The sequence below is a fragment of the Centruroides sculpturatus genome, unplaced genomic scaffold, assembly GCF_000671375.1.
Source record: "Centruroides sculpturatus isolate CEXI.00-Female unplaced genomic scaffold, Cexi_2.0 scaffold512, whole genome shotgun sequence".
Lineage (NCBI taxonomy): Eukaryota > Metazoa > Arthropoda > Arachnida > Scorpiones > Buthidae > Centruroides > Centruroides sculpturatus.
The window spans coordinates 339,406-363,738 of NW_019384734.1; the positions used below are offsets into that span (position 1 = coordinate 339,406).

General features: G+C 27.7%; 2 protein-coding genes across 4 annotated transcripts in view; both read right to left on the reverse strand.

Annotated features, from left to right (window-relative positions):
• LOC111628253 (alpha-actinin) overlaps window positions 1-8,317 on the reverse strand; it is a 49,881-nt gene extending 41,564 nt beyond the window's left edge. For 2 of the 3 annotated variants that reach the window (XM_023372005.1, XM_023372003.1), the window contains exon 1: window positions 8,137-8,316. The gene's annotated coding sequence lies outside the window, so the exon portion shown is untranslated. Of the gene's footprint in view, window positions 1-8,136 lie in introns of all 3 variants that reach the window. The other variant, XM_023372004.1, reaches the window with a different exon arrangement.
• A 1,257-nt stretch (window positions 8,318-9,574) lies between these two features.
• The window catches only part of LOC111628258 (ribosomal oxygenase 1-like), a 37,457-nt gene continuing 22,698 nt past the window's right edge, over window positions 9,575-24,333 (reverse strand). Inside the window, exons 4-10 of the mRNA XM_023372009.1 lie at window positions 23,500-23,594; window positions 22,525-22,608; window positions 22,331-22,435; window positions 18,864-19,005; window positions 18,425-18,521; window positions 15,975-16,158; window positions 9,575-9,719 (exon numbers count right to left, since the gene is read on the reverse strand). Of these exons, the coding sequence (XP_023227777.1) occupies window positions 9,669-9,719; window positions 15,975-16,158; window positions 18,425-18,521; window positions 18,864-19,005; window positions 22,331-22,435; window positions 22,525-22,608; window positions 23,500-23,594 (758 nt within the window). The 3' untranslated portion in view covers window positions 9,575-9,668. The remainder of the gene's footprint in view (window positions 9,720-15,974; window positions 16,159-18,424; window positions 18,522-18,863; window positions 19,006-22,330; window positions 22,436-22,524; window positions 22,609-23,499; window positions 23,595-24,333) is intronic.

Here is a 24,333-nt window from a genome sequence, read left to right on the forward strand (position 1 = left end):
AAGTTCTAAGAAACAGACATTTATTGAGCAAAAATAATAATGAAGGAATAAAAGTTCCTTCAATTGAAATAATCAGTGTCAATTAGTAACTTTACTCTAAATAAAATTATTTCAATGATTTTATTGTAAAAATGTAATATTTGAAGAGAGTAGGAGCTTATATAAAAAAGTTTAATTATTGTAAATTAATGATCATCACTAGACAATAAATTTTTCTATTATAACATTAGAAATATTGCTAAATATATTTCTGATTATTTCAACTTATATATGAACTAGTCAATGTCTTAAAAAGCTAGAACACATCTAGCTTTTTAAAACATTGACTAGTTCAACAATGAAGAAAATGAAAATTTTATTTGAAAAGAAGTATTTTTTGATTTATTTGGTCCACTATCAGCTTTTCAAGTAGAATTCAGAATAAATAAAAATACAAAATGTATTGACAATTGAGTTTTGAACAATTTACATTTAGAATTTTATATAGAACACGATGCCAAGTTATAGGTAATTCTTTGATTAAAAAAAAATTTTTTTGTTTCAAACTTAATTTTCTATGACACTATATAAAATTTGATAGAAGTTATAAATTGTTTCAGCAAATGAAGGTATTCATATTTTATTCTAATACAATCTGAAAAAATCCTAGATGTACTGTACATTCAATTTTTGATACTGTAACATTTTATATCTACTCACAATTTCTAATTGTTAAATACCTCTGAGATAAAACTGAACTGTTTAGAATTCATATTTAAGAATTATACAACACAGTTAATTAATCCTTCAATGCTACCGCATATATCAAAATCGCATTAATCAGATATAGAGGTTCTTGGTATTCAACTGAACAATCACCATCTGCTAGAACAAATTTTCAGTTAATTACAAATATTTTTATTTTATTAATAAATGAAAATAGTAAATTCTCTAACACTATTTGCCAAGAAAAACATATCTACATTAAGTAAAGGCAGCTGTTAAAACCACTTTAATTAAAACTTCTGTCACGTATAAAAGGGGATTGCTGCAATTAATTTCGCATGTTAATCAGATTTTCTATTAAGCAAAACCACATTAAGCAAGGATACCTGTAAATATTGTTTCAATCACTTCCATTTAAACTGAAGAGCAATTGATTAGGGATAGCTGTCATTATGCAAATTTTGAGTTGTGCATAAGCATGAAAGTGATTTGCAGATGAGGTAAGAGGCAGTTTGATAAGATAAGGAGTGCTGCTAATGGTATCATAATAGTCAGAGCAAAATGGGTGAGAGTAAAGATCTAAGCGCATTTGATTGTGGACAAATCATCAAGACCTGACGAATGGGTCACTCCATTTCAGAAGTAGTGGAAACACTGGGATTTTTACGCACCAGTGTTGACGGTGTACCATGTGTATATTGATTCCAGTAAAACCATTGCTGCCAGTGTGTGGATGAGCAAGGTCGTTGGCAGCTAGCCTGCATTATAACAGCAGATAGACGGGCCACAGTGCAACAGATCACCCATCGATTTAACACTGGTGCACATCAAGGTGTAAACTGCCACACCATACAAAACCATCTCTTCTCAATGGGATACAGGAGTCATCGTCCTATGAGAGTCCCCCTGCTGATTGCACAAAACAGGACGCAATGATTAGCATGGGCATGGGAACATCACCAATGGACTGTTAAGATGTGGAAAAATGTTGCCTGGAGTGATGAGTTGAGATTCACTTTGGTACATGCCAATGGCAGAGCACGTGTACGCCGTAAACCACATGAAGTGATGGATCCTTCCTGCCAGGGGACTCTTCAAACTGGCAGAGGTGATAATCTTGTGTGGGGACTGTTCACATGGACTGAAATGGGACCCCTGGTACATGTGACAGCGTCGTTGACAGGTGAACGTTACCAGGATATCCTTGATGACCATCTGCTCCCGTTTGTTTGTTCTCAACAGCCCACTACAGAGATTGTCTTTCAACAAGACAATGCAACATGCCATTGCTCCCAAATTGTATCGGAATGGTCGGCTGAACATTCCACAGACCTGCACGTGCTTTCCTGGCCATCACAGTCACCTGATCTCAATACAATGGAGCACATCTGGGATGCAATTGAGAGCGATGTTCGAGGCTCCGACCACCTTCCATCTAATCTTCTTTGTGATTTGTGGGAGATTATTCAGGACTCGTGGATATGTATGGCTTCCCATCGCTTCCAGTGTCTTTGGAGTCCATGCCAAGATGAATCGCAGCTGTCATCAAGGCAAAAAGTGGCGCTACACGCTACTAGACAGGTATCCCTAATTCAATTGCTCTTCAGTGTAAATTCTTATTAAAAATAAGTTATTAAATTTGTTCTACACAATGAACAGTTAAAATTATTATGTTTTAATTTTATAAAAGTTGAGAAACACCAATCTATAAACTATTTTTCAAATTAAGCAGATTGCTCTATTTAGGCCTATGTACAGTAAAAACTATCAAAAATGGAACCTTGCCTAAATAGAAATTCTTTGGAATAGATTTTCATGTCAAAATTTTACTATACACTAGGAAAGTTGTTCATTTAAAAGTTGATTTCAAGTAGGAAAAACATACTTAATCTGGATGAAATGGCAAATTAAAATTCCACTTGTAGACAAAAGTAAACTCATCTCTGGGTATAACTGTCATTGTAGACTGTGACTTCTAAAATCAAAACCATTCAAACTTTTCCAGCAACTGGGTTTAAACCTGCTTCATGATTCAAACTACAAAACATTTCAATTTGGAATTTCAGAATACCATAGTTTGAAACTTGAGGCAGGTTTATAAAATAAACCAAAAATGTTTGTATATTATTTAATGTTTAAATTCATTTGCTAAAAAAGTATGAATAGTTTTATGATATCTGTTCCAGCTTTGTTATTGGATTTTAGAAGACTGTGACCAACTATATTCTGAGAATGATTTAGAGTCTCGTCAAAGAAATGCAGGCTACATAACAAGGGGTAATACAGACACTGTATTTGTTAATATATGTTTTTGTTGAAATTAACTAAGGCAGAATTAAAAACTTTGAACAATTGAGTTCTTGAGAACAAGCAATGATTAGAAGTTAAATTGGATTGTTTGTTGTTATGTGGGCTAATAAGGATGGAATCCCAGAAGTATTCAAATACTTAGCACAAGTTCTTGGGAGCAAGAACTTTCTGCAACTGAATAGTTGCATTTGAATACTCCCATCTTTAGTTGAAGTCATTTTGGATTAAGACTATTAATAAAAATTTTTACGTATGTAATACTTATTTTACTATAAAAAAAAAACACACACAACCAAGTTTGATTTACCTGGTGTAGTTTAGATTAAAAAAAAAAAAAAAATAAAGCCTGTTCAAAACNATTAAAAAAAAAAAAAAAAATACTAAAGCCTGTTCAAAACATTACACAGGTTTTACTGTATTTATATTTAAAACTTTTAAATCAGTGAAATCCAATTTAGTCTAAATTTTTACCTTGATTAAGCAAATTTAAAAATATAAAGTTTTAAGGTTAGTTTAATTCTTTTACATTAATTGAACTAAATCAATAGTCTATCAAAGTCAAAAATATCTTCATTTATTATATTTCATAATGTAATCATTATCTTACAAAATAAAAGTATGAAATTTTAAACTTTTATTTAAACCATTTTTCAAAACTGAAAACAATTATTATAATAATTTTTTTTTTAATATTTGCAAATACAGATTTCTACATACATTTATGTATAAAATATTGAATTAAAATAAAACTTTCTTCTTTTATATGGGACATAAATAATGCTTTGAAATTTATAATAATCTTACGTTAATAAAGAATGATTTAATGAAAAAAATTATTAAATAAATAAAATTACAACTACTTTAAATTACCTTCTTTGTCTGAATAATATAGTATATATATTTTTCTGATAAATATTTCTTAATTATCTTGTCAAAAAGTACTTGACAAAAATTATTTCAATGAATAAAACAATTTATAAATTTTTAATTACTAAAAACTAATTATTCTTTGTTAATTAAAAAGAAAAAAAAAATGCTATAAATTAAAACTGCCATTAATTTATACATGCAAATTATAAATTTGGATTGAAATTTATTGAATATGAAAACATTAATATTATGATAAAAATTTAGTAAAGGCAATTCAGGAATGTACTATAGCCTCCCTCACTAACAGGGGTTACATAAAAAAAGTTATGGTTGGTAAAATTGCAGCTGTCAAAAAAACAGTCTACAGGAAATAAGGTATTAGGAGAAGAAAGATAACCAAAACACTGAATATATCTTTTTTAATAAATTTTACATCAAAAATATAACAGTTTAATGAAAACTTTTATAAATCCTAAGAAATGAAAAAAATCTTAAAAATTTAAAAAAGTTTTTTTTTTCATTTCTTAGGATTTATAAAAGTTTTCATTAAACTGTTATATAAAAACTAATAATAAAAACTTGGATCATTTTGCTTCGCAAATCTTTAAATTTGAAGCAAATGTTGGTGTCTTTAAAACATTTAAAAATATATTTGGCGACCAGATCAATGCTTATAAAATGATGTATATATGACTGACTATAACTACTATTACTGATGACTACAAAGATAATCACTTTCAGCATTAAATTATAAATAATTTTTATCATCATAATATATAAAAAAACTTTAATTTTCGTTTTGATTTAAAACATAGATATACAGTAGGTCAATTTACAACAGACCTCCATTCCAGCAGCTTGGTCATAAGTCTAACATAATACATACAAATGAAAATATGTGACAGATGGTGAGAGGTCATGTGATTACTATAAAAGTGTCATATCATTAGATATTTTTATGAAGGTGACAATAAACAGTAATCAATGTCAGTAATGACAAACAGAATGTACTGTACAGCATATTACATTTAATAAAGCTATTTATTACAGTTATTAAGAAGTGTATTCTACAGAATCATATGAGATTGTGTATACAGTTATATGGCTGCTAGTGTAGTTGCTTTGCTGTTTCATTTCAATCTTGTGTGCCTTGCATTTGCCAATACAGCTACTATGAATGCTTTATGGGATGATCAGCATAACTTTTGGCATAGGTTGAGGATTTATAAGTTAAAGTATATCTATACAGTATTAATTTATAATCAAAATATTAAACATTACAATAATATAAAAAATTTTTGTAATATTTTCATTAACTCAGTTCTTATAGGTTAGCAGAAATAGCATTATTTCAAAACTAGTTTACAAAGGCTTTCTGTACTTATATTCAAAAAGCTTTGTTTAAAGTTAATTTTTCCATTGTACAGTAGAGTACCATACAACGCGTAAATAAAGCAAGCAACACCCTTGAATTTTGTCGATCAGAGGTATACTTTTTTTTTTTTTTTCAACTTATAGGCCAAGGTTTAAACTTTCATAAATTGTGTGATAATGCAGGTTTTGATAATGCGATTTCCTATAATGCGTAACGAGTCCCCTGCAGTGCACAGGACTACTGTATATGAAATTATGAAATACAGTCGATCCCCTATAACACCCTATAATCCCCCTTAGATTTTACAAATACGTGATCCGTTCACAGCCCGGCACATGTATTTGTAAAATCTAAGTGACTCGTACAACATAGAATTCATATAAAACAGAATAATCAACAGTGTTATGGGGGGGGTCGACTGTATAAATTTATAACTATAATAAATGAGATACATTTATTGCATATTAATATTACTAGTTGCATGCATTCGATCTTATATATATATATATATTTAGTAAAACTTATTTAATTATTATTAATGATAATTAAAAAGTATTGTTAATAAAAAATGTTTATTTTGTTAATTAAAGTTTATTAAGATAATTTTAATTAATAATTGGATAAATCTAATTGTTTTTGCTATTCATGCAATGTGTTAACTCATTAATGCAAAATTTTAATATTTATATATAAATTATTAATCATATTAAATATATAATTAACTTGATGCATTTCTTAAAACACTTTTGTAATTCATAATTAGATATCAATATTTAGTATTTATAATTATTGTAATATTATTACTACTACTGTAAAAATTCTGTTTTCAGATGTCAGGAAATCCTCATTAATTCAGGATAAAAGTCAACACCTTTATGAATTAATGAAAAATTTAAAAACATTTATATATTTTGCTAATATTGCTAAAACTAGAGTAAATTAACATTTATTCAGAAATGTTTATATTAATTTCATATTAATATAGAAGATTTGGAAAAAATGATATAAAAATAAAAATAAGCCTAAATTTTAGAAATGACATTTGTTGTTATAACGAAATTTAGAAATTATATAATAATATTTCAACAATTTAAATATTATATTTTTGTGTTTTTAATCATCAGATGGCAAAAGTGATAAAATTAAATATTTTGAATATTTAAAAATAATTTTTTTACAACAATTAAGTAACTTAGAATTATAAATTATATGGACAGCAAATATCTTTAATTATACTATAATATGATATTATTTTGCTGGCAAGCAAAATCTTTATAACTGCCAAAGGTATTTCTGGAAAGTTTCCAAGATCTAGATTTCACCTACTGATTTCTAGTATGCCAAAGCAGCACATTTCAAATTACTATTTGAATGGCAGGCTTTAACTTATTTAGTAAGACTATATATCAAAGAAAAGAGAAGAAAAAAAAGTTAATTCTTAATACCATTATATAATACATATTTGGAATTTTACTGAAATAATAATTACTTTATTAGTATATATTCATCATGAAATTAGACATTAAAAAGTTACTTTATCATGATTACTTATTTATTTAGAGTTATAAAAAAATTGTTTTTTTGTTTTCAAAAGTTATTATTTTACCAAAAATGTAAAAAAGTAATATAATTTATATTTTAAAATGTTAGTTTTGTTTCTAAGAATTATGCATTTAAAATTCTTTTTTCTCTTTTATCAGTAATAAAACTTCAGTTTTCAGTTCCACAATTCTATTGAAAGAGCCCACTGAAGTTATAAATAACACAAACTAGCCTTGCAGCAAAAGTAAGTGTTATTTGCAGTCTGGTTGTTACCCAGCAATGGGATTCTCTAACACTATTTAATTTCAAGCATTTGCACATTTTAATCACCCCGTAAATTACTCAACATAAAACTTTTATAATCGCCATTCGGTCAAACGTCAGACGAATAATTTAAAGTATATTCCAAGCCATTTTTACACACGAAATAGGTTATCGTCTAAAGAGAGAAAACGGATCATTCCAAATTTGCAGCAAAACAATTATATAACACTGTCTTAACAAACAAAGTATGATTTTCTTTAAATACGGTCATCAGACGATGCAGCCCAAACCAACCACACTAAAAAGTTCTCTAGTGTTTGTTTATCTAGCAATTTAGATTTTCGCGATTAAGAAAGGATATAATTTCAACCAATTCACAATAATAACCTCAGCATTGTCCCACACCAACTTCATTTTAAGGTCGAATATTACTCGCCCCACTTTGAAAACATCAAACCCACGGAACGGGTCAAATACCTTAACAATGGCCTTGATGAAGATCAATGTCCAGATTGATAAATGGACACAAAAAAAAAGAAAAAAAAGAGGATCATCAGGTAATCGTTACATAACCGTTTTTGAGGAAGCGAAGCGAGTTTATGATACAAACATATTGATTTGTAAAGTAATTTACATACACTCTTGCATATAATTATGTATTTTAATTAAGTATTTAGATTATCATTTGATAATTAAGCATTATGTATTTTAAATGGAGAGAAGTATTACCTAGTTTAAAAAGGAGACAAGTAGAATTACCTGCTTTTAAATTGCAGGTAAAGTTTTATATGTAGTTTTATACAGGAGAAAGGGAAATATTTGGTTAGTTGAGATGCCGAATAACCAGTTTTGCATGGCCCATTTCCACAGTTATAACATGTGGGCTTCGAAGAATAACTTATAAAAAAAAACGCCGAGTAATTACAACTTAAATTTACTTTATATTATCGAATAGACTTTAACGAATGTCACCGAATAGTAAAAATGGTGTAAAATGACACCATCCACATTAAGCCTAGAATTAGGGTTAAACGAGTATTAGCATATTTTATAATAAATAGAGAACTTACCACGCAAAATTCGGTTCTTTTAATTATTTCGTTTTATCGCAATACAGCAAAGTCGTTCGGTATTACTTTAGTTGGTTAGTTATTACGAAAATCTCGACCGCTAACCTACTTAGGCACTCTGTGATCGGATACCCGAACAAGCTCATGCCTCTCCCAATATCGCCCGGAACTTCGACCAATGGCAAACGTCTCCGGCCGTCACGTGACATTCCTGTTATAGAACGTGGAAAGGAGCTTGTTGCTTAGCAACGAAGATGCTCGGATTGCATCCTTGTCTTCCTTTTAGTATCTTCCCATTAAATCTTCGATTAAAACGGCAACCCGTATTTTTTTCCTATAAATTAACTTACTCTACAATACGAGAATAAATATTTTTCTCGCGCGGAGAGAGAGAGAGAGAGAGAGAGAGAGAGACGAAGTTTAGAATCATTATAGTTTGTTTGTTTTTTTTTAATTTTACGATAAAGGCGTGTTTATTTAATTAACGTTTACATTGTTAATATCTTGTTGTAATAGAGGGCAATAACGGGACTGTGTCGGTTATGAATCACGAGTGTAAATAAAAGTAGGGATTTAATTGGATAAATGCAATGACGTCATAGTCGACGTAGTGTCTTAAGCGCACCTCAGCAGGAAATATTTCTGGGTGTCCGCCTACAACCTCGTCCAAATATGTCCATATGAATGAACATATTGTACACGTATTACTCATCCTACAAAACGTCCCTATTTGTTTTGAAAACAGTTACTTTTGGCTAAGATATACAGATGACATTTTTCAAGTACAGAATTTTATTCAAAAAGAAACTTTGTTAGAAATATTTTACTGTATATAAAAATTATATTTATATAGATAGATAAATATTACGTAAAAATACACCTTACATTTCAAATAAATTTCGTAAAAAATCGGTCATATAAATTTTTTTTTATTTCTCAATTGTTATAAAAATGAAATATATTTTTATTTTATTTTTTTATTTTATGAGCAATAAAGCGTCGCAACTAAATATTTCTACCTTGCGATAACATTTTATTAATTAATTTATTAATTGTAAGTATTAAAATAAAATATTGTAAATGCTTCCTATTAAAAAACAATAATAAATAAAAAATAAAACTATAATTAGCATGAATTATTTTTTAAACGCTTTACGCAAGATTGAGCATTAAAAGGACGATAACTTCTTTCGCTAATTATATTTGAACAGATTCCCACATTTAACTATAATTTAAAAGATTAAGCGTTAAAAATTACTATCATTAAGCTCATTAAGTTTTTCTTTTTATAATTTTACGAAGTTTATTGTCACTAGATGGTGCCACGGTATGATTTACAACATGATTAGATCACTTATTGTAACATCATATATATTTATTAAAAAAATAAAATAAATAAATGACACCACTATAGGATAACAATAACACATTTTTTTTTAATGTTTATAACAGAAAAATACATTAAAAGTTTTTTCAAAAATTCTAGACAATTGACATACTCATTTTCTATATTTTCTGCATTTATAAAAAGTTTACTTGATGACAATGATTCCTTTATCATATAATAGATTTGCCAAGTTAATCTGAAAAGAGAAATATATGTACATATTTATTATAAAAAATTAATTTTATGATACTGTAATCAAATAGATTAAGATAAGGTTTGATAAGATAAAACACAGTAGACATGTACCAAAACAATATTTCAGATTGTTTTTCTTTGTTTTAAGATTATAATAAGATTATAATTTATTTTATTAAACATTTTGTATAAGTAATATTGACCAAAAACTAATAATAAAATCATTTATACAATTGCTTAATTTAAATTCATCAAACATCATCTATTTTTAAATTTCTAAATATGTATTAAACAATATATCTACGTTATTTTTACTCATTAAAAACTATCATCAATCAGAATATTTTGGGGCCATTGGGTTAACGAATTTTATTAAATTAGCCTAGAGTCACATATTAAATTAGGTTCAATTCTCTTATGCAGAATTATAATGAGATAAATTTATGACATTAAAAAAAAATTATTTTTAATGAGATATAATTGTGAAGACTGATATAAATTTATCAATTCAAATATGATATAAGTTAATATAATTGATCTTTTGTTCAATTATTACTTTATACAAGAAAAAATATTTTAATAAATATTTATTAATATCCCTGTTTAATGTCCTTACAAAATAATTGGTATAATTTGGACTGTTTGAATTAAATAGACAGTGTTAGATTTATAAACTGATTCAATAAAACGAGTTTTTATTCAAATATGATTATGAATAGAATGTTTTAAATTCTATTATCTTTATCAGGAAAAAATGAAAATGTTTTGTCTCTTTATACAATATAAACTGATAAATGTAAATGGAAAATAGATAGCCCTTGAAGTACAAGCAATATTATTTTTATATCAGTATCTATTATTATAAACAAAAAATTTAAGATTTAATACTGAATATTGAGAATGTTACTTAATTTGTTTTGTAAAAAACTCATGCAGTAACTGTTGAATATTACAAATACTGTATGAAGAAAGTTATCAAACACTAATTATAATAAAATAAATTATTAATATGTAAAAGTTTCTAAAGAAATTTAATTTAAACTATAAATTTTATTAAATTAATTAAATTCAATATTTTAACATTAGTATTTTTAAACAAAAGTTAAGATAATCATTTCTAATAAATGTATTTTTTATATTGTTTTTGTTAAAATACTATATTTATTTTAAAAAATCTTCAATTTTCAGTACAAAAATATTTGAATTTTTTTTTGCTGACTGCTTTAAAAATACTTCAAAATCAGTGTGTCATTCAGAAAGTTTCAAAATATTATAATTACATATTAAGTAACAAGATTATAAAATCATAATACTTATTACTTAATATTTAAAAAATATGAATACTATTTTTTATTTCATATATATAAAACATTTAAAAATTAAAATTCCTTGATCATAATATGATATTCACGCGTCGAATATCACTGCTTCCAATATTAACTGATATTAGACTATACTCAGTATCGATAATTCTAGAATATGAACATCTAAATCCATTTCTTCCTATTGCATATAATATTAAGTAAAATAAACCTAAATATAATATTTCAAAAGATCAATTTCTTATTTTCAGAAGTTTTATATATACAGTAGAGCATCGATTTTCCGAAAGTCAATCATCCGAAAGATTTCCAGTCGGCAAATTTAAATTTTCGCCAGTGCTCTGGAGCTTCAATCTTTCGCTATGTCTTGGGCTACTCAAATATTTTACGTTTTTGATACTAAATTAACATCTGAAGTATAATAGTTTATTGTTTTTATATTTTTCAATATATTTATTTTGTTTGTACAAAATAAAAAAATAATTTTTAACGATACAATAGTCTTTTTAGGCTTAACATCGAGGAAAATTCAACGCAAAGCGACACGCAATGGAGAAAAATTTTAACATCGGATACGTTAAACTATTTTATCGTACATAAATCGGTTATCCAAAATATCAGTTATACGAACAACCCCAGTCCCCAGTTGATTCGGAAAATCGACGCTCTACTGTATATATTTTCCTTTTAACAAAAATATTTTTCCTTTAATACTTATGATTTACTTGCAAAAAATTTAGAAATTTCATAAATATTTTAAAATAAAAATAAGAAAAATATTGTTTTTTTTTCTTTAATTGCTTAATGTTTATGATTATACATATTTCTAGTTATTTACTGAAAATGAAGAATGAAATAATAATGATATTTTAAAAAATTATTTAATATATATTATGTAAAAATTAACTTAAACGTGCATTTTATGTAATGTTCAATCATTAAAAGTCAATTATGAATAATGAGACTAATTAACATCTAAATCTATTTTAAGGGCCAGACACCTTTCCCATAGGGGAATCTGTCTAATAAACTTGTCTGCATTGAAATTTACCCAAATGTGTACTATAATGAACGAAAATTTTTGATAATGTTTTAGAACAGTATGTGCATGCATACATTTTTTAAAATTAGAAACTTGTTTTAATTTTTATCTCCAGAATGGCTTGAACCAATTAACCCTTCAAAATACACATATTCATATTGAAAAATATCTGAAAAAAATTCAGTCAGGTCCGAGTTTTCTACCAGAAACTGTTGACTCAAATAATTTTTTTAAATTGAAAATTATGCATCTAGTGGTCCAAGCTTCCCAACAAATGGGTATGCTCATAGTTAATATGATTCAAAAACATTATAATCAAAAATTTAGAGGTTCTGAAATACTGAAAACAATCATATTTTTAATCAACAATAAAGAAAAGAATAACAGAAACTAATGTACAACTTAAATGCAAACATATTATTGAATTTTGATTGGAAAAAATCTATATCATATAACTGTTATGAACCAGAAAAACAGAATCTTCTCCTCTGATCACCTGATATGAAATATTCAGATATGAGATGATGGGTGTTGCTTATTCAGCTATCAGATGCATATCTTGAAACAAACTATATACATCCAATTCTGTTTTTACACAGTTTTTTTTTTTTTTGTTTTACATAAGTTTGATTTAACAAGGTCTGGAAAAGAAATTCACTTCTCTTTTTACATAATTTGCTTTGATCTAATATGTTTCAATAAATTTACATTTTTAAAAATCTTCATTTCATTTTAGTTTAAGAAAAATTACTAATATTTCCTTTTTTTAAATAAAAAAAAATACTTAGAATTTGCATTTAAGACTGCTACTCATACACACAGAAAAAAGTTAAATTTTAAAATTTACATATGACTTATTTGAATGTGTGTAAAGACAATCAATATTTTATTCAGACCTTATCCTGTGACTGAAAGTGAAAAAAATTTTAATTTGAAGTTTGAGAATTTATATGATTCATTTCTTTTGATTTCTTTCACTATGGAATAGTTTTCTATGCCACTCAGTATTAAAAACTAGAGGTATTTTGATATTTAATTGAAAAAGTTATATAAAAAACTAAAGTTAAAATAAAGTTTATGTAACTAATATAAAGTTATTAAATTTTCCTGATACGTAAGTTACACTTAGCCCTCTTATGATTATGAATTATAACTGAAATATTTTGGTTTAAATATATCTCAGTATATTAATTGATTTATTATATTATTTTTAGTGATTTTTAAGATTGGAATCAATCTTCCACTTTTCCATATGGACGTTATCTTTATACAGTATTTACTCGCATATAGGACGAGGTGTGACTTTAAAGATCAAAATAGAGAAAATTAGATTTATTAATACAATTCTAATTTTATTTTGTTTAATCACAAGTGAAATATCAAACGAATGTAAATGCACACAATGTCCCACAAAAATTACTGGCATTTTAAACTTTAAGGAAAAATCTTGTAAAATTGACAACATAATTTGTTCATGAAAAGCTGGACAACGGGTAACCTTTTTTAGCCAATTCTTAACAGTTAAACCCACTCTCTGTCGATTACACTTATGAGTTTCTCCAAATTCTGATTTCCAAATAATCATCTGTTTTCATATGGGAATGGATTAAAACTTATAATATTCAGGCTCCCATGTGATTTTGGAATTTCAATCTGAAATTTTATTCAAAAGCTTTGCTTTTCCTANAAAATTTCAAAAATATAACAAAATAAAATCAACCAATGTCTACACAAAACAAAACAAAAGAAAATGCTACATTATCACATTAAACTATAAAATTTACTCCATAGAAAACCATAAAGAAAAACGAATGACAAAATGACAATGAATGCCTACAAAATATTATTTCTTATTTTTCCTAAGAAAATACGATTTTAGAAAGCAAAAAACGTCTATAGATCTATTGCTCAATAGTATCTTATTTTGCACACAAAATTGCCAGAAATTGAAAAAACTCTCTCACTTGCTACTGAGCACCTCTACTCAGACAGAACACTCAAAAAGTTTAAAATCACACTACTAAGTGCGATTTTAAAGAAAACAGGGAGTGAATGCGAAATTCGGAATTTTTACCAAATTTTCTGATTAATATCCTGCATTTTTCTAAACCCCCAATTAAATTTTCCTTTAAATTCTAAACTAAAACCTAGCTTAAAAAAAGGCCCCTTTCGTTCTCCCCTTTCGTTCAAAGTAGACATCCGTCCATTTCGAAAACAATCCCACATTCAACTCCAAAGTTGATAGTTAGCATGGGCCTGGGGACAACTTTGACCCATCCGAGTATCTTTTACCTCACAACAATTGGTCACCTGACCATTCTCCCACGACGAAACTATATAAGCCACTTGCTTCCCCCTCTCGGGGGAGTCGTTCATCCGCCGTCACTTTAATACTGTGTGCTACGAATATTGCGTCCTATGTCTATTATTTTCCTCAAAGAGAAAAATATAATTTCCTCAAGAGATCTATCAACCTAAAGAGGTATGGAACAAATTTTTGTGAACTCTCTCTAGACCCTTTGCATTTTAAGGACTCATAAATTTCCCTCGATAATAGTTATTGTACCGTCTATGTAGATAGCTAATAAATCATTGTTTCCTTGTTAAATTGGTGTCCTCAGTTTACTCGTATATCGCCTGCCACCTTACTGACGGCACTCCTCCCTCCTCCACTCGATCCGAACAATTAAATCCCGTTACCGCGGGAAAGGGAAGAAGAAACATTTAAGCCATCTTGACAGTGAGCAGGTTTAACGACCTGTCGCCGGAAAGGGAGACCTCCAACCTCCCTGGCGGTTCACAAGATCTATTAAACCAAAACATAGATTCTTTGAAGTTTATAATTATCATGTTATTTGTACAGTAAGACCCTGCTTAACGCTGCCTCAATATAACGTGGTCTGCACAAAGCCTTAAAAAAAATTAAAAAAATATCAAAATTTACAGTTTTAAATTATCACGGCATTTCATTGATTCTTATATAATACGATTATTTACAAACACAAACCAATCAGCAAAAGGTGGCAAAAAGGTGTACTTTCTTTAAATCTGTTTGTTTGGTGCAATTTTGAAAAAAATATATCATCATTGATGCCATAGGCAATATCATCTTTGCTTGGGAAGAATTAACTGATAAATGCACAAAGTGTGGAAGAAGTTATGGCTGAAGGTATCCAAGAATTCTCAACAAGAAGAGCCTATCGCTGTATCGTTACGTTGACCAAACAACCTAATCGATATAGCAGGACTAGAAAATATAGACAAGCAGCATAGTGAGGAGTTACAGCAGATTTCTGGTGAGAGCCTTACCAACAATGACCTTCAAGAACTGGCAAACATGGAATTCATGTGGAAATGGAAAATGGAGATTCTGAAAACGAAAAATCCAAAAAATTTCTCTATAGATTTCCTTAGTAAGACTTTGGTAATGATAACCAAAATCATTGATCAAATTGTAGTGAATGATCCAGATTTTGAAAGGAGTACAAAAGCAAAACAAGGCGTTTTGGATGCGATCTTCTGCTACCAACATTTGCTTAAGGAAAGAAAAAAGCGACAAATGAAACTTCACAACTTTATTGCAAAAGAACAAGAATTTCAGAAAAGTCAGGACCTTTGTCACAAAAAATGAACTTTACATTTTTGTGTGCATATGTTTATGTGTTATTTAACATATATTATTATACAAATTAATATAAAAATAACTTATAAAGTAAAATTTGTTTATTTTTGGTTGCATGTTCTCCTATCCCTATTTACTCTATGTTAAAATGACCTTGTTTAATGCTGTTTTGCTGTTAGTGCTTTGTTATCTAGGAATGTATCCCCCGTTAAGCAGGGTCTTATTGTATTCGTTCTTAAATTACATTTGAATATTGTCATAAATACTTACTTTTTCTTCTAATGTTGATAATTTTAAGTCCTTAACACTTATAAATTGTGGATATGAATGAATTAAACTTTCAATTGCAAAAGCCTGCTCTTCACTAACATTAATATATTGTGATTCAATTTCAAGGTATAATTTTGTATTCTCTAAAGAGTAGTATAATTTGATTGTTTCTTCCACAACTAATCTGTAATAGCAAAAATAAAATATAATAATTGAATTAATTGATATAAAATTTTTAATAAAAGTTATTTTAATTATTTATAAATTTAAAATGATAGATAATCATTAATATATTATTTTATATCAAATAATAATAATAATAATAATGTCATTCCATATCAAATTTGTGTACTTGCACTACAGAACTTAAAATAAACGTATATAAGTTTAAAAGCAATTCATAAACAATATATATATATATGAACTTCATTTATTAGTGGCATTAGTGTTGTAAAAAATAAATCAAAAAGCATAAATATGTTTGAAAATATATTGAAGGTTTTTACAACTCAAAAACTACATTTATAAAAGTTTTTATGCAAAACATGTTATAATCAGCAAATTTTCACAATGAACTTTTATATCACTATTTAATTTTGATTTTACTTTTTCAATATGTCTTACCAGTACATTAACCTTTCAACAGGTATGGTGCTATCTCTACATAGGGGAGAATAAACGTGGGAAATTTTTAAAGTATTTTCCCACACATTTTTTCTCATTACCATTTCAGAAAAAGATTTCATAAACAGTTATCTGTAGTAAAGAAAAGTCTTTTTTATTGTTACATAATTCCTTTTTTATGTGAATTTTTTCTTCGTGGTAGTTTTTGGTGATATCTGCAAAATTCAAAATTCTTTTCAGGATATAGCTGTCATTCACAAGTGCCACACGATCGCCCTTGACAGATATATCTGTCAGTCATTGCTGAGTGGTTAAGGATATACAGGGCAAGTTTTTTATCTTGAGACAATGAAATAACTTGATCTCATTATTCTGAAAAAAGTTTAGACAAAAGTTGTAGGGTTTTGAAGGGGCAATCAATTGGTAACCTTGGATATGACCTTCCAGTAATAAAAAGTATTGTTTCCCATTAGAAAAAGCTTTTAATTTTAACCTTAAAATAATCTTGACCTTTAACCCAGACCTTAAGGTCAAGGGTATATCCAACTGTGAAATTTCCTGCTCTTTCTATTGCTGGGGTCAAAAATATGTATTCCCATTGAAAAAAACAGACTTGACCTTAAAATGACCTTGAAGGTCAAGATGACATCCAAGGTCACCAATTGATTGTCCCCTTCAAAACCCTACAACTTTTGTCTAAACTTTTTTTCCAGAATAATGAGATCCAATTAAGTTATTTCATTGTCTCAAGATAAAAAACTCACCATATATATATATGGTGAGTTTTTTTATCTTGGTGATTTTATATATATATATATAATCAATAGGACTGTTGAGTTTGTCTGGGGCCAAGATTAAAATGGGCTCCTTCTGCCATTTTTTTTGAACAAATAAAGTGCATAGAATCTGTTTCATTATTAATAAAAAGCATTCTTAACCCAGGATTGGTCATCTGGATGATCAATCTAAATATCAAGATATTCCTTAAAACTCTGAAAATTTAATGCAATTTAACATATGTTTATGATATTTCAATATTCAAACTTTGGCTAATAGCAATTATATTATGATAATTCAGATAACATATTACCTTAATCATCCAAATATTACAACTTCATTCTTTATATATAAAGCTACACTAACTGCCATATAATATCAGGCTAAATATCAGCAATAATAATTTTGAATTACTAATTAATTTGTCTCTAAAGGGATGCATTAGGTGCTTTCTTGTATTAAATTTAATAATTATAATTTAATTAAATAATTTTAGAATAAACTGGAAGAAAAGGATCAGCCTGGAGTGGGACTCGAACCTGAAACTCCTGCTTGCCATGTGAATGCATTGCCAATTACACTACCCTGACATCTGGTCCAATCTCCTCTTCCAGGTATATTTAATTTACAATATAATCATTGTCGAATATTTCTGTTGGTGCTGACTGGAAGTCTGGGTAGTGTAACTGGCAACACATCTGCACAGCAAGTGGGAGTTGTGGGTTCAAGTTCCACTCTGAGTCAATTCTTTTCTTCCAGTTTATTCTAAACTTATTTAATTAAATTATAATTATTAAATTTAATACAAGAAGATGCCTAATGCCTCCCTCTAGAGACAAATTAATTGGTAATTCAAAATTATTATAACAAATATTATATGGCAGTTGGTGTAGCTTTATTATTATAATGTATCGGGTTTCATGGGATGGTTATATTTATATATATTTAAATTATTAAATTAATTCATTTTAAGTTTTTAAGATACCTGTGTTATAATTTCTAAAGAGTATTAAATATATAATCTATTTAAAGATACATTAAATAGATACCTAATACAGGTTGGATGGATAATTCTTATTATACTGGTGGGCATTATTAACACTTCATTTTCATGTTGTTCATTATGAACACTATGTAACTTGTCATCTGTTTATTTAAAAAAGTTGTTATTAATATTGTAATATTGAACAAACTCAGTATGCTAAATAAATAATTAAGTATTGTGAAACTTTAATACTTAAAATAAAAAAAGTACAAAATTTTTCAATAATAAATTATTTAGGATTCAATTAAAATTAAAATTTATTATAAAAAATTAACAAAATTTTTCTTTATATTAAAAGTTAAAATTTAAAATAATGTTTATATAATATCAACATTTCAAATTTCTAAATATTCTAAACGTCAATATTATGACTTAATAATGTTGAAATAGAAAATTAAAATTCAAAAGTTTTATACAATAAACATATAAATATTTTCCAAAACCTGATTTAATAAAAGGTGGTAATGCTTCGTGGAGAAAATCTTTAACTTTTTGATCAACTGCAGCATCAATAGGAAGATATTCTGTAAGTCTGATGGTTAGTTCTTTTACTTTTTGTTCAAAAGCTTGGTGTTTTTCAATATCCTGAAAGAATATTTAATATTAAATACTTACTTTGTATTATTACAGTCAGAATTGTCTAAAATTACCCTCTCTCTTAATTAAGTCACTCAAAATGGCTGGTCCCAATTTGGATCCTATATGAGCCAAAGATGCTAAAATCATATCTCTATAAAGTTTAGTCACAGTCATTTGTTAGTTCTGCCTGTATTATACAAAGTTATGTATAGTCACATTTGACAGCAATCAACATTATTTATTAATTTTGATTTGTTTTTAAGATCATAAATACACTCACTGACAAAAAAGTTATGCACCCAGATATAATTGTCTGATTACTACAAAATTTGGCATAAAGCTGTTTCAGACATGTATGTAAATGGTTACAGTTGTATTCTAATTGCACACTAGGTAATGCCATCAAAGAGCTTTAAGACTGTTACTCAGTATCCTATAAAAAGGCTCACTGATTTCAGAATTTTCAGTGTTCCTGTTGTTTGGAGATCTTCAAATTCCAGGTATACCTATGACACAATCAAATACTAATGTATTTAATTGTGTCATAGGTATACCTGCTAATAGCTCCAGCTAATAGAGTTTGACAAAGAACACGTCATTAGGATGAGGAAAGCAGGATGACCATTTACCATTTCTTTAAATTTTGCATCTGGGCTATGGTAATCTGACTGTGTGCAGGTGTTGGGGGCAGTGGATATGTCAGGTCAGGGCATATGTACAGTACACAGTGGCCAGGTTCTGAATGCTCCAAAAGACCACAGGAAAGATGATTATCTGATCACAATACAAGCACAACAGCCAAAATGGTGTCTTTGTCCATCAAGAGACTGGCACAAGCCTCATTACAGTACTTTGTCTCTTTCTATATATACCATTAACAAGGAAATATCTGAAGCAAATTTGCATGCACATTGATTGCTAGACATCCTGCAATATTCACCCCAACATTGTCAGCTTCATTTTCAGTGATACTGTGATAGAGGAAAAGATTGCTGTGGATTGGCAGTATGATCCTTGTTCTGCTTGCAAATAGACAATCACCTTATTAAGAGTGTGGAAGACTGCTGGTGAGCAGTTCAATACTGCTTTTACTGTTGAGCGAAACACTACCCCTAGTGATGGTGTGTTGATCTAGGAAGTGGTCTCATATGATAGTCAATGATCTCTAGTAGTGGTACAAGGAATATTGATGGCACAGTGATATGTTCAAGAAATCCTGCACCATCATCCTTTGCCTTTCATGCTAAGTCACATACAATTAACGTATTTTTGCAGAATGACCGACATGCTGCATATAAATGGGAGAGACCAGCATGCTGGAAACCCTGGAGTTACTGGCATGTCAGTTAAACTGCGACTAAAATATAAAATTGTTCAGACTAGTTGTTAAATAAATGTTTAAAAAAACATTCTTCTGAGTACAATAATATATCATTGTAATTTGACTGACTTAAAATCAGGAAGAGCATTTTCATTTACATGACACTAAAACAATTAGCGACTAGTAGTAGTAGTAGTTAGTGAGTGTGAGCTACACTGACCATCCACCCTGACATTAAAAATAACACTTTCCTCTCAAATTTCATACAAAGTGAATGTTAATGATGTAGATTGAGATAATTTACATCAAATTTCTTAAATTTAATATGTTTATTTTTGCATTTTTGAACTGAATTACCATAAAATAAACATAAAAAAAGCACTTTTGGAATTCCACAAGTATTTTACTTTGTTAGAAAGAAGACAGAATGAAGAAATTAAATGTATAATCATAGTTTATGATGTAATGCCAACACTTTCACAGTTTTAGAATAAAAATGTGTTCATTTTTACCTGACATAACTCTTTCATTTTTTTTAATGTGCCTAAAGATGGATGTATAACATCACTTAAACTGGCATATCATATGGAAATATGGAGTCATCAGATATTTCCATATGATATGCCAGTTTTCCTTGGATAGACCAAAATGCCAAACAATCTGCAAAAAATATAGTAGGATTTCCAAGACTCTTTCAAGTTGTCACACTTTCCCAGTCTTCCTAGTCTCTGGATCTGTCATATGATGAGTATTTGTGAGACCAGATGGGATGCCAGCTTTGGCCATCTACAAGTGTGAAGGATATAGAACAGCAGTTGCAAAATCTCTGGGCAATTCTGTTGTAGGATAGCAACAATGCCTTTATGCCTCCATTGCCCAATCATATTCCTACATGTATCCAGACAGGAGGAGGCCCTACAGGTACTAAAGGTTTCTTTGAATTTTGAAATTGTTCCATAGAGAATTGTTCCTTTGCTATGATACTGTAATCACTTATCATCATCTTTATTAAATTCTCACTAATAAAGTTTCATTTGATTTCAATTCTTCTTTGGTACATAACTGTTTTGTAAATGAGTATATATATATATATATTGCAGTCAAGTAATAAAGTTTGTTTATAAGTTTTACTCTATACCCACATAATATATCAGAAATAATTTATGAAGATAAATAGGATTTAAGAAAAATAGTTTGTTTATTCTATCTTAAATGAAAAATTCTTTACAACTAGAACTTGGTTTTGTGATGGTTCAGCAAAAAAAATTTATTGAATTAAAACTAAAATTTTTACTTCAAAAAATGAAAATATTCTTTATTATCACAATAAAAATATTTTCAGTTTTTTGAAGTACAAATTTTTCAGTTTATTTAATACTTTTCTGAATTGACAAATGCATCTATAATTATAAATCATAACTTAATTTTTTATATACTACTTGAAAAATTTAGATGAAAACAACAAATTTCTACTATTGTTCTATTTAGCTTTGAAGGAAATTTTGTTATATATACTGGTTTATTTATATTAGTAAAAAAAAAAAAAAATACATGCTTTCACATAACAGTAAATATTATAATTTTGTAAATTTAAAAATATCATATAATAATTGAGATATTATGGATTAGAAATAGATATATATAATTATCACATATGTAAATTCAGGTTGCTAAAATAAGTAGATAACTAAAAAAAATGAATTCTGGAACATTACATCAATTTAATTTAATCATAAATCACATCTTAAAATTTAAAATACATTATTTTTAAAAATATAAAATTTACTATCATTTTTTATTCATCAATTTTCAAAATTTTGTGCAAAAATCTAAAATTTTTAATTGAAAAACATATACAGATATAGTTGATTAAATTTTAACATTCTTAATACTTTATAACTATCATTTAGTATTAATAAACATAACTATTTAATTATACATTGAAATGATCATCAAATATTAATCTTCTAAAGTTATATTTAAATTTGTATTTTAAAAATATATACTTACATTATCAGCATTAGATACACCCATATATTTTGCATAATCTAAAGGCAAAGATTTTCGAAATTCAATATCTTCTTCTACTGCTATTTCTAATGCTCTAGGAATGCACTAATAAACACAAACATATTCTTATGTATCATATCATATGTATAAAATCAGAATACATATTCTTATTTCAATTATTTAAAAAAAAATACCTTTAGTAAAAAATCTCCCCATGTATTTTTTTGAAACGTTGATAATGTGACATGAAGAGAATGACTATCTTTTGAAGTTTTGGCCTGAATATTAAACCAAAGTTTTGTTATTTTAAATGAAGTAACAATTACAAAAATAGTATACAGTATATAAATAACACCTAAAAAAACTACCCTTTAATTTGCATGATAAGTATGAAGCAGGAGAAATAATGTCAAATTTTTAAATCTTAAAACTTCACTTTGAAACAATTTTTAATGAAACTATTTTTACTTTTGGACTAAATAGATAAGATTAACTATTTTTCATCTGAAAAAAAGCAAAGCGTTTACAAATTTAAGAATTGGAAATTGTAACATCATAAGCATTACATTTTGTCTGTTTTTGTCACATTCTAAATTTATAATTTTTAAGTGATAAATAATGCCTATGTAATGTCTTCTATGTGAGCATAAAATTTTTATAATAGACTTATCATACAGGATAAATGATGAAATGGTGTAAAAATAGGTTTTAATCGAACAGAATATGCATTTCGGGTATTATATCCCTCTTCAGTTCTGTTTACAGCTTATCTGATATTTAAAAAGAAAATTTGTTTGCTATTTTAAAGTATTGTGGAATAACATCATGTTTACTTATATATATATTATATATGATTGGGAGTAAAGTATAGGCATATCTCCACTGTAGTGTTGTTAGTTTGTCTGTAAGCTCACATAGAAGACATTAATAGAACCAAGACAAGCTGCTTTTAAATCAGCAATGCCTATGTAAAATTTTCAAAAAAAGAAAAAAATAAAAACAAGAAAGGACCTAGTTAACGTATCTTGTAACATACTATATAATTGTATTTTAAACTGTTTTTTAAAAATACTATAAATAAAAGAAATAGAAAATATTTGAATCTTTTAAAATTTTTCTACATTATTTAGAATTTATTTTCAGAAAATACTCAATCGAATATTACTTACTTGGTGAATTATTCCACGAGGAAAATAAAGAAGATCACCAGGCAGAAGTTCAACTGTTAAAATAGGTTCACCAATTTCTTCTTGAGTAAAGTTTGCTGCAATAAAATTATATATTACATTAGCATCACAAAAAATATAATAAACATATATATATATATATATAATTAAATATTATTATTTTATTATTATATCACTATATTAAGGCCTTACAGTCCTTAATATAGTGATATAATAATAAAGGTGATATAATAAAGAAATTTTGTTTTTTAATGATTAAGATCTCATCTTTGTGTCAGTATCCAAAAGCACCAGTATAAGGTCCTAATAATAGGTTGTGTCCAAGTAGACAATGATTGATAAATATAATAAAGACTTTCAAGTAAGTGAATAATTAACATAGTTTTATCAAACATCTATAAAAATTATTCAAAATGCTTTATTTTATCATTAAATTTTATCTAAATATATATAACTCAAAGGTGACTGACTGACATAGTGATCTATCAACGCACAGCCCAAACCACTGGGCGGATCGGGCTGAAATTTGGCATGCAGGTAGATGTTATGACGTAGGCATCCGCTAAGAAAGGATTTTGATCAATTCTACCTTCAAGGGGATAAAATAGGGGATGAAAATTTGTATGAAACATTGTCAATTTTAAAGCGATCGGGCTGAGACTTTGCATGCATAAAGCTACTATGACGTACGCATCCCCTAAGAAAGGATTTTGATAAATTCCACCCCTAAGGGGATAAAATAGGGGATGAAAGTTTGTATAAATCTTCTTAGATTTTCGACTGATTGAACTGAAATTAAAGATTGGAGCTACTATG